The sequence below is a fragment of the Phaenicophaeus curvirostris genome, chromosome 17 (assembly GCF_032191515.1).
Source record: "Phaenicophaeus curvirostris isolate KB17595 chromosome 17, BPBGC_Pcur_1.0, whole genome shotgun sequence".
Taxonomy (NCBI): domain Eukaryota; kingdom Metazoa; phylum Chordata; class Aves; order Cuculiformes; family Cuculidae; genus Phaenicophaeus; species Phaenicophaeus curvirostris.
Window position 1 is genome coordinate 1,405,805 of NC_091408.1, and position 12,707 is coordinate 1,418,511.

A 12,707-nucleotide genomic window follows, 5' to 3' on the forward strand; every position below is an offset into this window, starting at 1 on the left:
TGTGATGTATCCCACGATCAATGAGTAACCTGCAAACAGTGGCACCAGAAAGCACAGGCTGATGGCTCTAGTTTCTCTGCAGTGCTGGATGTTGGAACGACCAGAGATGCGTTTCCATCTCTGCCACAGGACGCAGTGTTTGTGCTCCAGATGTTCCAGCTGTTGTTATGCATGTGTTCTTGGCTGCCTGGGAGTGGCACAACAGGGCTGTTGCTGGTATAACAAAATACGGTTTTGCTGGCAGCCCCTGAATCTCTTGCAGGCTGCCCCACGCTGTAAATTAGCTTCTGTTTCTGCCTGGCAGTTGGCACTAGGTTCATTTGTAAATGCTAATTGTACTCTGATGTTATCAACAGCAGGTAATTGAAAAGGGCTTGATGAATTACTTAATTTCTCTTAATAGCTGAGTCTTCAGGAGCTGAAGGAAGAAGATAAGGTGAACTGGAAAAAACAACACAGTCATAGCTTTTAATTAGTGTTGCGAATCTCCTCCTTTACACAAATTAGGGTAAACTCAAGGCAGAATAGGTTCGTGAGGCAGAAGCGCCTGCGTCTTGCTTTGTGTGAGAGAGCAACGTTGCTTTTAGCACGATGGAGCACCCGGTGGGCAGGAGTGCTGGGGGATGAAGCCTTGTGTCTGGCTTCCTCTATCGTTGATGTAAGGCCTTTTGCAGGGAAAACCAGCAAAGCATGTAGCAAAGCACAAACCATCCTCTGTGAGCCTTGTGCCACTGGGCAGAGCACAGCTCTCTTTCTAGAAGAAAGAGCTTCATTAAAGTTCATGTTCCTCAGCGTTCGCGGTGCTCACTTGCAGTTTAAATCCTGTCACCATTTTGCTGGCTCAAAATCAGTCAAGGCAGGACTAGAAAATCCATATTGATATCATTACTAACGTGACAGAAGCTTTGGTCTTAATGATGCTTTCAGCATGGAATTCCAGAAATTTTTGGGTGCTTTTTTTTTTTGAAATAAAAGAAGAATTTCGGTGCAGCAGAGAATGTTTTTCTTGTGTTGGATTCAAGCCTAAATATATCTTTCAGTTGGTATGCTGACTCAGCCGCTCTACACTTTGCATTAGAGTGGTTTTCCTAGCTTCTGAGTGCAGGAGCTCACGTTTCAGCTGCTAGTTGGCTGTTATGTCCTCTCTGTCCGAGTGAAGTTACACTGGAGACAGAGAACATACAGTTCTTGTTGGGAAAGTCTATTACTGTTTAAAATGGATCCAGTACCAATTAAAAAGTCAAGTCTTAATTGTCTCTTTCATCTAATGCACATGCAAAACAAAACCTCATCAAAATAACTATTCTGAAGGGGGGAAAAATGTATCTAAGTGTGCGTTTCCAAGCCAGAATGTCCGAGCTGGCCTCTTTGCTGAAGCAACAGCGACGTTCTGTCTGCGTTTCGCTGATGGAGACGGAAAGCTCTCTTCGGTGTCCGATCTAATGCCGAGCAAGGCAGACACAGAACGTGACACAGCCCAGCTGCCAGGTGCTCTGCACGGAGATGTGGGCTCTGGGCTCCGTGAGCAGGAGGTAACAGGAGGAATTATCAAGCAGGAGGAATTATCAAGCCCTTCACGACAGGGAGGTGTGGGGCTGGGCTGCAGTCTCCGACTGTCGGCCTTTGCAAAGCAGATGGTGCCCCGCATGCCAGGGCTCCATGTAGAGAGCTGGCTTTGCAGCCTTCCCAGCTCTTCAGGGTTCCCACTGGAGAGAGGACATTTTGGATTATTAATAAAACACAGCTTAAAGTCTCTCCCTTGGTGCTTAGCATCTCTTTGCAGTAACGAGAGCTTCTGTGCCTGTCTTCACATGCTTGGTGTGTTGTCCAAAGGTGCTAGATATTTTCTCTTGAAGTTTTTTTGCAGTTAGGGTCAGAAAATGGTGGTTATGTGTGTCCATCTCTTCCTTGATTGCTGAAGGACTGGCTGACTCACCCAGGAGCTGTTTTCCTCATCTCCCACTGCTCAAAAGTGCACTGAGCGTGCATCAGACGGTGGATGCTGCTAGGTTGTCCTGTCCACATGAGGAGCGGGCTGGGCCGTGGTTCTCCCACCTCATGGGTGGGCTTCAGAGGCATTTCTGCTCCCCTACAACATTCAGCATGTTGGTATTTCATTCTGAAAGAGTAGGGTCAGTCAAAAGCGATGTTACTCAGCCTGAGCTGGAGGCCATGGCGCAGCAGCGGCCCCGTCACGATGCACGGCTGTACTGGCCAAAGCTGAGGTCCCTTGGACTTCTGCTGTAACCACAGGCTGTTCCATAGTCCATCTGACACTTCCTCTCTCACTGATTTGTTGCCTGAATTGGAAAAACTGGTGATTTGTGTAGGCAGAATGTAACATTTATGATGGTTTTGCTGATGTCTTGTACAGGTTCCTGCCCAGCTGTACTTGTATTTACTTCCAGAGGAGAGAAAGCTTGTGAATTAATGTGATTTGTGCCAGGTTTGGTGCTTTTCACTGTAGAAGGTGGTAAATGCTGTCTCTAACCATGTCCCCTCCTGTCTGCTGGGTTCTCACCTTGGGTCTGTTCTGCTGTGTCCTCTGTGTGCTATTCCGGGATGCAGCCGCACTGCCTCACCACAGGCTGGCTTTGACTTTGAAGTCAGTGATCATAGCTGTGAGGATGGGTCAGAACGGGGGCGTTTTGAAGTGACAGTGTGTTTCTGGATCCTTCTTCCTTAAGTGGCCACAACAGATGGGTGGCAGCTCAAGCAAACTAATGCGATAGCAAGCTCTGTGGGTGTGGAGAGCAGAGCGTTGGTCTCAGTTATGCTCCTTGGTTTTGTCCTGGGTGTCTCCTGGTAAACATTTGCTCGCTGGTTTTATCCTTTCTTGGCAGTGAAGAGGCTGTCTCAAACATTTGAAACTGTGAAGGCTTCATCTCGCAGCCATCGCCGGCAGACTGTGTCCCTGTGGTCTCTGTAAGATCTGGGTGGGTGGGCGTTTCCAGCCATGTGGTGGGGAAGTTCTGCATGCTATTCAGAGTTCCTCCAGGGGTCTGACCTTTCAGCCAGTCCTCCTTGTCTGCGCTCTTACTCTGTATTTGAGCCTGTAGGCATCTGTGAACCTCAGCAAGCTGGGGCTGGTAGCTCCTGGCAGCGTCCCGGTGACGTTTTTCCTACTCTTTTTCTTGAGGAGGGCTGTGTTTTATTTCTCAGCGTGACACACTTGGGATTAATGAAGCATAAGGAAATGATCTGTGACTGTGCTTTTATAGCTGCTGAGTTCATTCCCATCCTGCAGCAGCCACTTCTGCCGGGGGTCGTCTTGGTGATGTGATGGTGTGAGCGTTTGTTGGGGAAGGGCTGAGAGCAAAGGGTCTGTGTGCTGTACAACTGTACCTCACGGAGGCAAACAGCGGGCTTCGCGGCAGCATCCGCTCCGGCAGTAAGGAATGTTCATGTTCCTGGGGAGATTCTTTGGCCCATGAGTGGCTGTTGATGGCCTCAAATACTCTCCCTGCACAAGCTCAGGGTTACTGGAGGAATCTAGATTAAACTAAGAGAAATGGAAGGTGCCTTCTGAGGCATTGAACCAGGCTCCTGTTACTGTACGTGCCATGCGATGCCAATGCTGCGTTTTGTAAGTGAACCAGGTGCCATCTGAACAGGCAGGTTTTGTTTCCCTATCTCACTGCTGGGCTGTTCTGGAGCCTCATCACATTGATGGTGACAATTACTTCTGCAGTTGATGCCGCTCTGTGGTTATACCAGCTTTGCTCTGTACGTGGATTAACTCTTCTGCATCCAACAGGAATTGCATTTGTCTGTCTTTACTGGAAATCTATCAGTTCCCTGGATCTCTCCATCTCTTCTTACTCCAGATGATCACTCCCTGCTCTTGCATGTCTTTACATAATTTACTGCTGAGTTTCATCACCCTGTTCTTGTTGCTCTGGTACGTGAAGTTGTCCAATCCTTCCTCCGTAATGATCCCATCTGTCAGCAGTGCTGCGTAGCTGAGGTTCATCAGTGCATCACGAGTAGCGCTCGATTCCTTTGTGCCACAGTCACCCCTAAACATTTTCAATAGGATTTGTCCTCTTTTCAAAGAACAAAGTATCCAGGCAGTCAGCTGAACCTTTCCTCATGGTACTGGAGGGAAGCATCACCAAGCAGCAGCCAGAGGTGCAGCGGCTGGTGCTGATCAGTCAGAGCTGAGGAAGGATTTGACCAGGAGCTGAACTAGGGCACCAGCATGAGCTTTGATCAGGATTGCAGTGCAGAGAGAGAAAGGAACTGTCAGCAGCAGCTAAGCGTCTGCTGGTTTGATCCCATTTTGTTTTGTTCATGTTTTCTAAACGGCCTTCTCCTGAAGCCTCATGTTGGTAGGGAAGAGAGCAGGATTTTGTACGACAAACACAAATGTAATCCAACGGGAGTGCTGCTGTAGTGGAACTTGGGGGTTCAGTCCTACATGAGTTTAAAAGGTGGATCTGCAAGGTCCAAATTACCTCAGAAAAACAAAGTTCAGCCCTGATATTCCAGTCCTACTTGGAAAGCCTCTGCCTTCACATTTCTCTTTTAAATCAGGAGGAGGGTGATGCTCCGGGCCCGATCCCAGCACGCTGTGCTCACTGGGAGGAGGCAGCCACCTCCTGACCTCTTCAACACGCTGGTCAGGATACTGAGATTGAAATTGGGAGCTGTTTTCTTTTAGGGGCAGGGAAGGACCTGAAGTGATGTTCAGGTATGAAGTACCTGTGAGGGACCTGCAGGGTTCATGTTTGCAGGGGCTGCTTCAGTGGCTGCTGGGTCGCCAGGTCTGTTCAGCAGTGTTTGCAAAGGAGCTGCGTGTATCATCAGCACAGAGATTAATTGGAGCATAAATTGTAACATTAGTAGATTCAGAGCTCATGTTCCCATGTCTTTTAACAAGTACAAGATGGTTTGACTGAAATTGCAAAGCAATTGCCAACACTTTCTCGCTCAGAGTGAGTATGAGCTGGGGTCAGCGGGTAGCACTGGTGGGGAAAAAAAAGCATAATTAAGACTTTCTCTGGGACGTGCGTGTTCGGCACGAGGAAGCGGCTCTCTTGGCAGGGCCACGTCCCATCGGCTGCACCCGGGACGCATCAGGCGCGTGGGAAGGGATGGGGCTGCCCTGCCGTGGCGAGGTGTCGCACGAGGGTTAGCACGGGACAGTGCTTTTGTTGAGCCCGTTTCTGTTGTTTTTCAGGCATCATTCACCAGATGAAAGGCGACTACGACACCGCCCTGCGGCTGCACAAGACACATCTGTCCATCGCCCAGGAGCTGAGCGATTACGCGGCCCAGGGCCGGGCGTACGGCAACATGGGCAACGCCTACAACGCGCTCGGCATGTACGACCAGGCTGTCAAGTACCATCGGCAGGAGCTACAGATTTCGATGGAAGTGAACGACCGTGCCTCTCAAGCATCCACACACGGGAACTTGGCCGTCGCCTACCAGGCGCTGGGTGCCCACGACCGTGCTCTGCAGCATTACCAGAATCACCTCAACATTGCCCGGGAGCTGCGAGACATCCAGAGCGAAGCACGGGCCCTCAGCAACCTGGGCAACTTCCACTGCTCGCGAGGAGAATACGTGCAGGCGGCCCCTTACTACGAGCAGTACCTGCGCCTGGCACCGGAGCTGCAGGACATGGAAGGGGAGGGGAAGGTCTGCCACAACCTTGGCTATGCCCATTACTGCCTCGGCAACTACGAGGAAGCTGTTAAGTACTACGAGCAGGATCTCGCCTTAGCAAAGGATCTTCATGACAAGCTGAGCCAAGCCAAAGCCTACTGCAACCTGGGCCTGGCCTTCAAAGCCCTGATGGACTTCAGCAAAGCAGAGGAGTGTCAAAAGTACCTGCTGTCCTTGGCCCAGTCTCTGAACAATTCCCAGGCCAAATTCAGAGCTCTGGGAAACTTGGGGGATATTTTTGTCTGTAAAAAAGACGTAAATGGTGCAATAAAGTTTTATGAGCAGCAGTTGAGCTTAGCCCATCATGTTAAAGACCGGAGACTGGAAGCCAGTGCGTATGCGGCCTTGGGCTCTGCGTACAGGATGATACAGAAGTGTGACAAGGCTCTGGGTTACCACACGCAGGAGCTGGAGGTGTACCAGGAGCTGGGGGATATGCTGGGTGAATGCAGAGCACACGGGCACCTTGCTGCGGTGTATATGTCACTTGGGAAGTACACCATGGCCTTCAAGTGTTACGAGGAACAGCTAGAGCTTGGGCAGAAGCTGAAGGACCCCAGCATTGAAGCCCAAGTCTACGGTAACATGGGCATCACCAAGATGAACATGAATGTCATGGAGGAGGCCATTGGCTACTTCGAGCAGCAGCTGGCCATGCTGCAGCAGCTCAATGGAAACGAATCCGTATTAGACCGGGGCCGAGCGTATGGGAACCTGGGAGATTGTTATGAGGCTCTGGGAGATTTTGAGGAAGCTATAAAGTATTATGAACAGTACCTGTCTGTGGCTCAGAGCTTGAACCGAATGCAAGATCAGGCAAAGGCCTACCGGGGCTTGGGCAATGGGCACAGGTAAGGAGCGTCGTGGGGTGTTCCGATGACAGGTGGTGAAGTACAAATGCAGACGGATGCCTTGTGTTCCGGATGGGGTGTCTCTGTGTGACCATTGTACGTGTGCGCAGGGATGCAGCATAGGAGTGAGTGGCAGCGTCCTCTGAGCGCTGAGGACTGCGCTGCCTGCTCAGATAACAGAGCTGATGTTGCTCGGACTTCAACAAGGCAAGTTCCTAGGGTGGCAGAAGGAGGGAGTTGATTCAAAGGTGCTGGAGGTTCTCCGTGGGGGAGTGTTTGCCTGAAAGGTTTCATCTGGCCTCTAGTGGAAGCGGCAGAATGGCTTTCAAGAAAATCCTGGCCAAATCAGTGCTGCTGTTTCCTTCCCTTGCAGGGCGATGGGAAGCTTGCAGCAGGCTCTGGTGTGCTTCGAGAAGAGGCTTGTGGTGGCCCACGAGCTGGGGGAGGCGTTTAACAAAGCCCAGGCGTACGGGGAGCTGGGGAGCCTGCACAGCCAGCTGGGGAACTACGAACAAGCCATCTCGTGCCTGGAGCGCCAGCTGAACATCGCCCGCGAGATGAAGGACCGAGCGCTGGAGAGCGATGCTGCCTGCGGCCTCGGTGGTGTCTACCAGCAGATGGGAGAGTACGGCACCGCCCTGCAGTACCACCAGCTGGACCTGCAGATTGCAGAGGAGACCAACAACCCCACCTGCCAAGGCCGGGCTTATGGGAACCTGGGCCTGACCTACGAGTCCTTGGGCACCTACGAGAGGGCAGTCGTTTATCAGGAGCAGCACCTCAGCATCGCAGCACAAATGAACGACCTCGTAGCCAAAACCGTGTCTTACAGCAGCTTGGGGAGGACTCATCATGCCTTGCAGAACTACTCGCAGGCTGTGATGTACCTGCAGGAAGGTAAGAGGCCGGATTATGCTGCACAGTGTGTAGTGGTAGGTGCAGCGGGGTTTGGGGGAGGCCTGAAGGCATGGAGAGCAGTGTGGTAGTGTGAGCACGGCACGAAGTGTGTTTGACAGTGGCCTTTGATGCGAAGGTTCTTGCAGACATCCGTGGCTACTGTTGAGCATCCAGTAAGCAGCTTTCCAAGCAGGCTGTATGGTCAGCCCACTGTGTCTGTCGGAGCTTCCTGGTGTCCTACAGACAAAACACGGTCCATGCCTTCCTGGGAGGTTCTCAGCTAGTCCCAAGCTTGAATCCTGACTGTGCCTGGCAGAGTCTTTTTATAAAGCTCATTTGTGCCTGAGCCTGCGAGGCGTAAACCTTCTCCATAAATAGTGTTGCTTACCAGGAGCTGGCTCTGGGAAAACCACATGAGGTCATGATGGATCTCTCTGGTCCTGAGAGCAGGTGTCGAGCTGATGTGTGCCTTGCTGCGAGCTACCTGGCTTTTCCTCCTGCATTCAGGAGGGACGGAGACCATGTGGGTGAGTGTCCTCTAAGCTGTTAGTGAAGACAAGCTGTGATGGATAGGAAGGTGAAGGAGGTTCAGCCCTTGGTGTCCAAAAGCTGAGCACTGAGGCCAGCACTGGCTTGAGAGTCGCGGTGCTGCAAGGGATTCCAGCGTGCAAGCAACAACCATTCAAGGTAGTGGCTCCCTGATGGGGTGAGCAACATAACTGGAGTATGTGAAGCTGGAAGCTGAAGGATTAATTACATCAGTTAGGCTGTTTTTCCTGAGACTGACCTTGGCAGTGTTCCAGGATGCTGAGGGAATTCAATTAAATTGGAGGGAGAGAAATTAAACCCAGCTCCTTCTCCTGGTGTGATGCAGAATTCCTAAAAAGCCCGCTAATTCCAGCTGCTGCTGAGCAGTGCGGTCGCGCTGGAGCCCTCGGTCCCCAGTCCGGGGAAAGCTGAGCTGAGGTGCTGCAGAGGTGTCCCTTTTGTCAGCAGGGCCCATCGAGTCGGCAGGTTTGGGGTGTGCTGGAAGGGGGGATGACACAGAAGATGCTGCTGGAAGTAAAATGAGTTCCAGGTGATTCCCGCCAGGACCCTGCCCTCTGCCCTGTTTCAGGGCATAAACCCTGGGGAGAGCTGGGGGAAAGGAGACAGTCATGGGGCAGGATGGGTCTCTTCTGGCAGTGGTTGGCAGCTCGGTGGGATTTTGTTTGTGTGGATTTTAAGGTTTAAAAGTTGAACTGCCCAATAGGGTCTTACTGAGTGTGTCTCAGGTGGTATCTTAACCTCGTGTGGGGAGGTCTTGGTCCGTGGAAATGTCTGCATCTGAGCCGCCTCTCATGGTGGTGCCAATTCCAGTGTCAGCAGCACTGCCTGGTGCTGGTGCTGCCCTGCGCAGCCTCTGCGCTGTCTCTACCTGCCCCGGGAGCCGAGGCAGCAGTGCTCCACCAACTGCGGAGGCTCCTTCTCTGCTCTGGCCCTCTCTCACTCCGCCTCCTTTGCAGGACTGAGGCTGGCAGAGCAGCTGGGACGCAGGGAAGATGAAGCCAAAATCCGTCACGGCCTCGGCCTCTCCCTCTGGGCGAGTGGGAACCTGGAGGAGTCTCAGCACCAGGTAAAGCGTGGTTGTTGTGCTGTGTCTGTTGGTGTCTTGCGCTGTGTCTGTATGGAAGTCACTGTGGCTGTTTTCCCTCCCAGCTGTACCGGGCCTCGGCGCTGTTTGAAACCATCCGACATGAGGTGCAGCTGAGCACAGATTACAAGCTGTCCCTCTTCGACCTGCAGACGTCCTCCTATCAGGCCCTGCAGCGAGTCCTTGTCAGTCTCGGTAAGAGGCGCTGTCATACACTGAGTCTGAACTCCAAGCCCATGCCAAGAGTTCAAATGAAGTGGAAAGGGAGTTCATGATAAATCCTTCACTCCTCGTCTGTCCAATGCAGCACAGCATTTCTTTGCCAGGACAGAAATAAGGGTCTTCCGCTTTGGGTTTGAATCTTCTTTCTTGCTTCCTCCACTCATTTGCCTTTCTGTGGCTCGTTTTCCCATGCGTCGCGGTAATGCCTGCGGCCAAGGTGATCCGTGGGACTGTTCCAGCGCAGAGGCTGCTCTTTCCAGGACAGGGCTGTGACCCTGCTTCTTCGGGTTTTGGGTTGGGTTCCTGCCCCGTGTGCTGCAGACTGTGTTGGTGTCAGGTCTGAGAGGTGACTTTGTCTTTTCAGGTCACCATGATGAAGCTCTGGCAGTAGCAGAGAGAGGACGAACGAGGGCATTTGCCGACCTGCTTGTGGAGCGCCAGACTGGGCAGCAGGACTCCGATCCCTATTCTCCAGTGACCATTGACCAGGTCCTGGAGACAGTGAACGGCCAGAGGGGACTTGTTCTCTACTACTCGCTGGCTGCAGGCTATCTGTACAGCTGGCTGCTGGCTCCTGGAGCAGGTGAGGTCCTTTTGGGGATGGAAACAAGCCTTACAAAGGGAGGACTGTACCATTTGTAACTAGGGATGGATCTGGGACCAGAGTGAACGTACGAGGGAATCCTTTCCATCTTTAGAGCTGGAGACTGAGAACGGTGGCATAGCTGCAGCAATAATGTGCTTATTCAGGGCTTTGGTCTTCACCTGGAGATGGAAATGTTTCACATGTTTAATATTTCCATTTTTCAGCCTCCAATCTGTGTGCGTTTCCCACAGGGCAGAGCAGAGCAGTAATGAGATTCCAAGTATGTTGGCTCTGAGGATCTTCTACGCATAAGAATCCCTACTTTAATTATATTTCTGTGCTTTATCCCTCCAAAAGCTTTTGACATTTATTCACTGAAATGTATTGCAGAAAACAGAAGGGCGTCCCCGCTTCCTGATATGCCATTGAACTGCCTGATCCCCTGAATTCTCCTCGTATGAATGTGGAAACACTTATCGCAGAGGAGCAAGGAGGATTAATTTGAAGAGGATAGCTTTTTGCAGGCAGCTGTTGTTCATTATCTCATAAAGCAATGACTGTGAATTTTCATGAGTTCTTTCTGTATATAATTTAATAATTGCAGCCCTTCACCATGGCGAAACTAAAGAGATAAAAAGCACTGCTTAGATTGCACCAAAAATGCTTCAGGAAGGGAAGCAAATATTCTCACGTGCCTGACTTCAGATGGGCTGATGGGGATTGGAAGATTGGCTTTCCGGGGGCATTTTGTGGTGTTGTGTGTGTGAACGCACAGTGATGATGTCCTGCCACACGTCCTGTTGCTAATCAGCTCATCAGGCCTGGAGCTGCGCAGTCAAATGCCAGTAGTTCCCTAGTATTAATAATCAAGCTGAGCTCACCAAAATGATAAGGATTGGCAGTGTAGCATTGGCTGCAAGGCTTCTTGGCCAGTCTCCTCCTTGCACAAACCAGGTCTGGTAGAAAAGCAGTTGGTTTCGAGGGTTCCACTTGAGCAGCTTTACTGGAGAGCCCTTCAGGAGTGACTCCAGAGAGCTGTGGGACCTCTTCTTGTTCCATTAGTGCTGATGGAGAGTGTGGCTTTGGTGGCAGCCCAGGGTCCTCATTATCCCACTGGGATGGTACCCTAGAGCCTCTTCGCTGATGCTGTATTTGCTGTTCTTGCTGTAGAAAGAGTTGCTTTGCTCTTTATACCTCCAGTCTTGTTAACTGGTTTAATAATTTATGCTGTCAAGGCAAACAGGGCATCTAGAGCGGCTTTTACCGCTGATCACAGGCTGTGGAATTAATTACACTGGGGAGGATATGGCAGCCTGAGTGGAGGGAGGTTTTATCTGCAGTAACAGTTGAATTCTTAACAAAACAGTGAGTGTCCTTTATCTGGTTTACCCATTGTGAAACGCTATCTTTTAATATTTTACTACGCATTAATCCATCTTTTTCTTTCTTTGTGTATTATTTATTTTCATGCATATGAGTGAAATGAAAAGCCTTTGTGTGACATGAGTAGGTTCTGCTGCAGTAATCACACTTTTGTTCAGTGTTTGAGCCTTCTGTGTTCAATTTATGTGATCAGAGGCTCTTAGTAGGTATTTTTCCTGTGCGTCTATTGAAATGCGAATTACTCTGGTAGGCGCTCATATGAAAGATGTGGTTTATAATTTATAGGAGTGTGCCGCAATAGCAACTGCGCTCTGAGCATCTCATAAAAGCGTTGCTCTGCCTTCGTACCTTTAGGCCATCAGCTGCAAAGTGCAAAACCAGATTTTAAAACAAGGCTGTAATCCAGGGCACTGGCGAAACGGCATGGAATGCTTTGCCCCAGTTGCGCTGCAAATGCCAAGTGTGAGGGGCTGGGCCTCCTTCCTAGGCAGCTGCTGGCAGCGCTGCTCCTGCCCTGCAGAAATAACCTCGTGATTCCTGTGCCTTGCAGGAATTCTGAAGTTCCATGAGTATCATCTGGGTGACAGCCTGACAGAAAACGCCGAGGACTTCCACGAGGCCAACAGCGTGACCCTGCAAACCATCACCAACTCCGCGCTGGAGCAGCACATCTCGAGTGTGCGGGAGGCTCTGGGTGTAGATTCCTACTACACCCGGTAAGTCGGAGGGAAGGGGTCTCACACCATGGTTCCTGCTCTCCCAGCTGAAAGTGGTTTATAACTGTGGGATGAGCCAATCAGACGAGAAGTCTGAGAAGTGAGAGTGAGAGCAGGAGCAAATTTTCGTTGCAGAAATGAAAAAAAAAAAGGCTTTATTTTTGCATCCATGGCTATTTTTCTGCCAAGTAACTCTATATGTACATGCAAATAAGGTTTGAACCCTTAGGCTCAGTAATGAATCTGTAGGTTGGATGGGGAGGCAGGTGCCCTGTCTGTATATGGGCAGATTCCATCCTGCTTAACAGTTTCCAGTATAATTAATTCCCTTTCAGAGGTTTACTTATGAAAAACTGCAAATACCATAGGAATGCGTTCCCTTGTGGCTACAGCTGAGTAAATAATTTACAGTGAATTAATCTGTCTGATGAATTTCAGCAGCAGGGGAAGAAACCTTCCTCCAATCCATTGCTCAGGTCTCATAATGATGCTTCCTCGGTATTTTCATCCTATGGATTTATCAGAAATCGGGGGGGTTGAGTGTTTGTAATCAATCTCATGATCTTTTGTGGTATTTTGACAGTTGGACTTGGTTTTGGAGGGTTTTCCAACCTTAATGATTCTATGATTCTATTTGGTTTGATTTATTGATTGGGTGATATGAATATAGTTTCTGTATTACAAGTAGTTTTTCTCTGAATGCTTCTGCTGAAAGGCAGATTTGGGGATGCCCCTGTGTTCTCTGT

The 12,707-nt window shown here is 50.4% G+C and overlaps 1 protein-coding gene across 4 annotated transcripts in view; it reads left to right on the forward strand.

The window, feature by feature from the left end:
• Window positions 1–12,707, forward strand: part of TTC28 (tetratricopeptide repeat domain 28) — a 123,007-nt gene that overhangs the window by 87,703 nt on the left and 22,597 nt on the right. For all 4 annotated transcript variants that reach the window (XM_069871153.1, XM_069871154.1, XM_069871155.1 and 1 more), the window contains 6 exons: window positions 5,183–6,524; window positions 6,898–7,421; window positions 8,927–9,036; window positions 9,120–9,249; window positions 9,641–9,859; window positions 11,796–11,961. In XM_069871153.1, coding sequence (XP_069727254.1) covers window positions 5,183–6,524; window positions 6,898–7,421; window positions 8,927–9,036; window positions 9,120–9,249; window positions 9,641–9,859; window positions 11,796–11,961 — 2,491 coding nt within the window. The remainder of the gene's footprint in view (window positions 1–5,182; window positions 6,525–6,897; window positions 7,422–8,926; window positions 9,037–9,119; window positions 9,250–9,640; window positions 9,860–11,795; window positions 11,962–12,707) is intronic.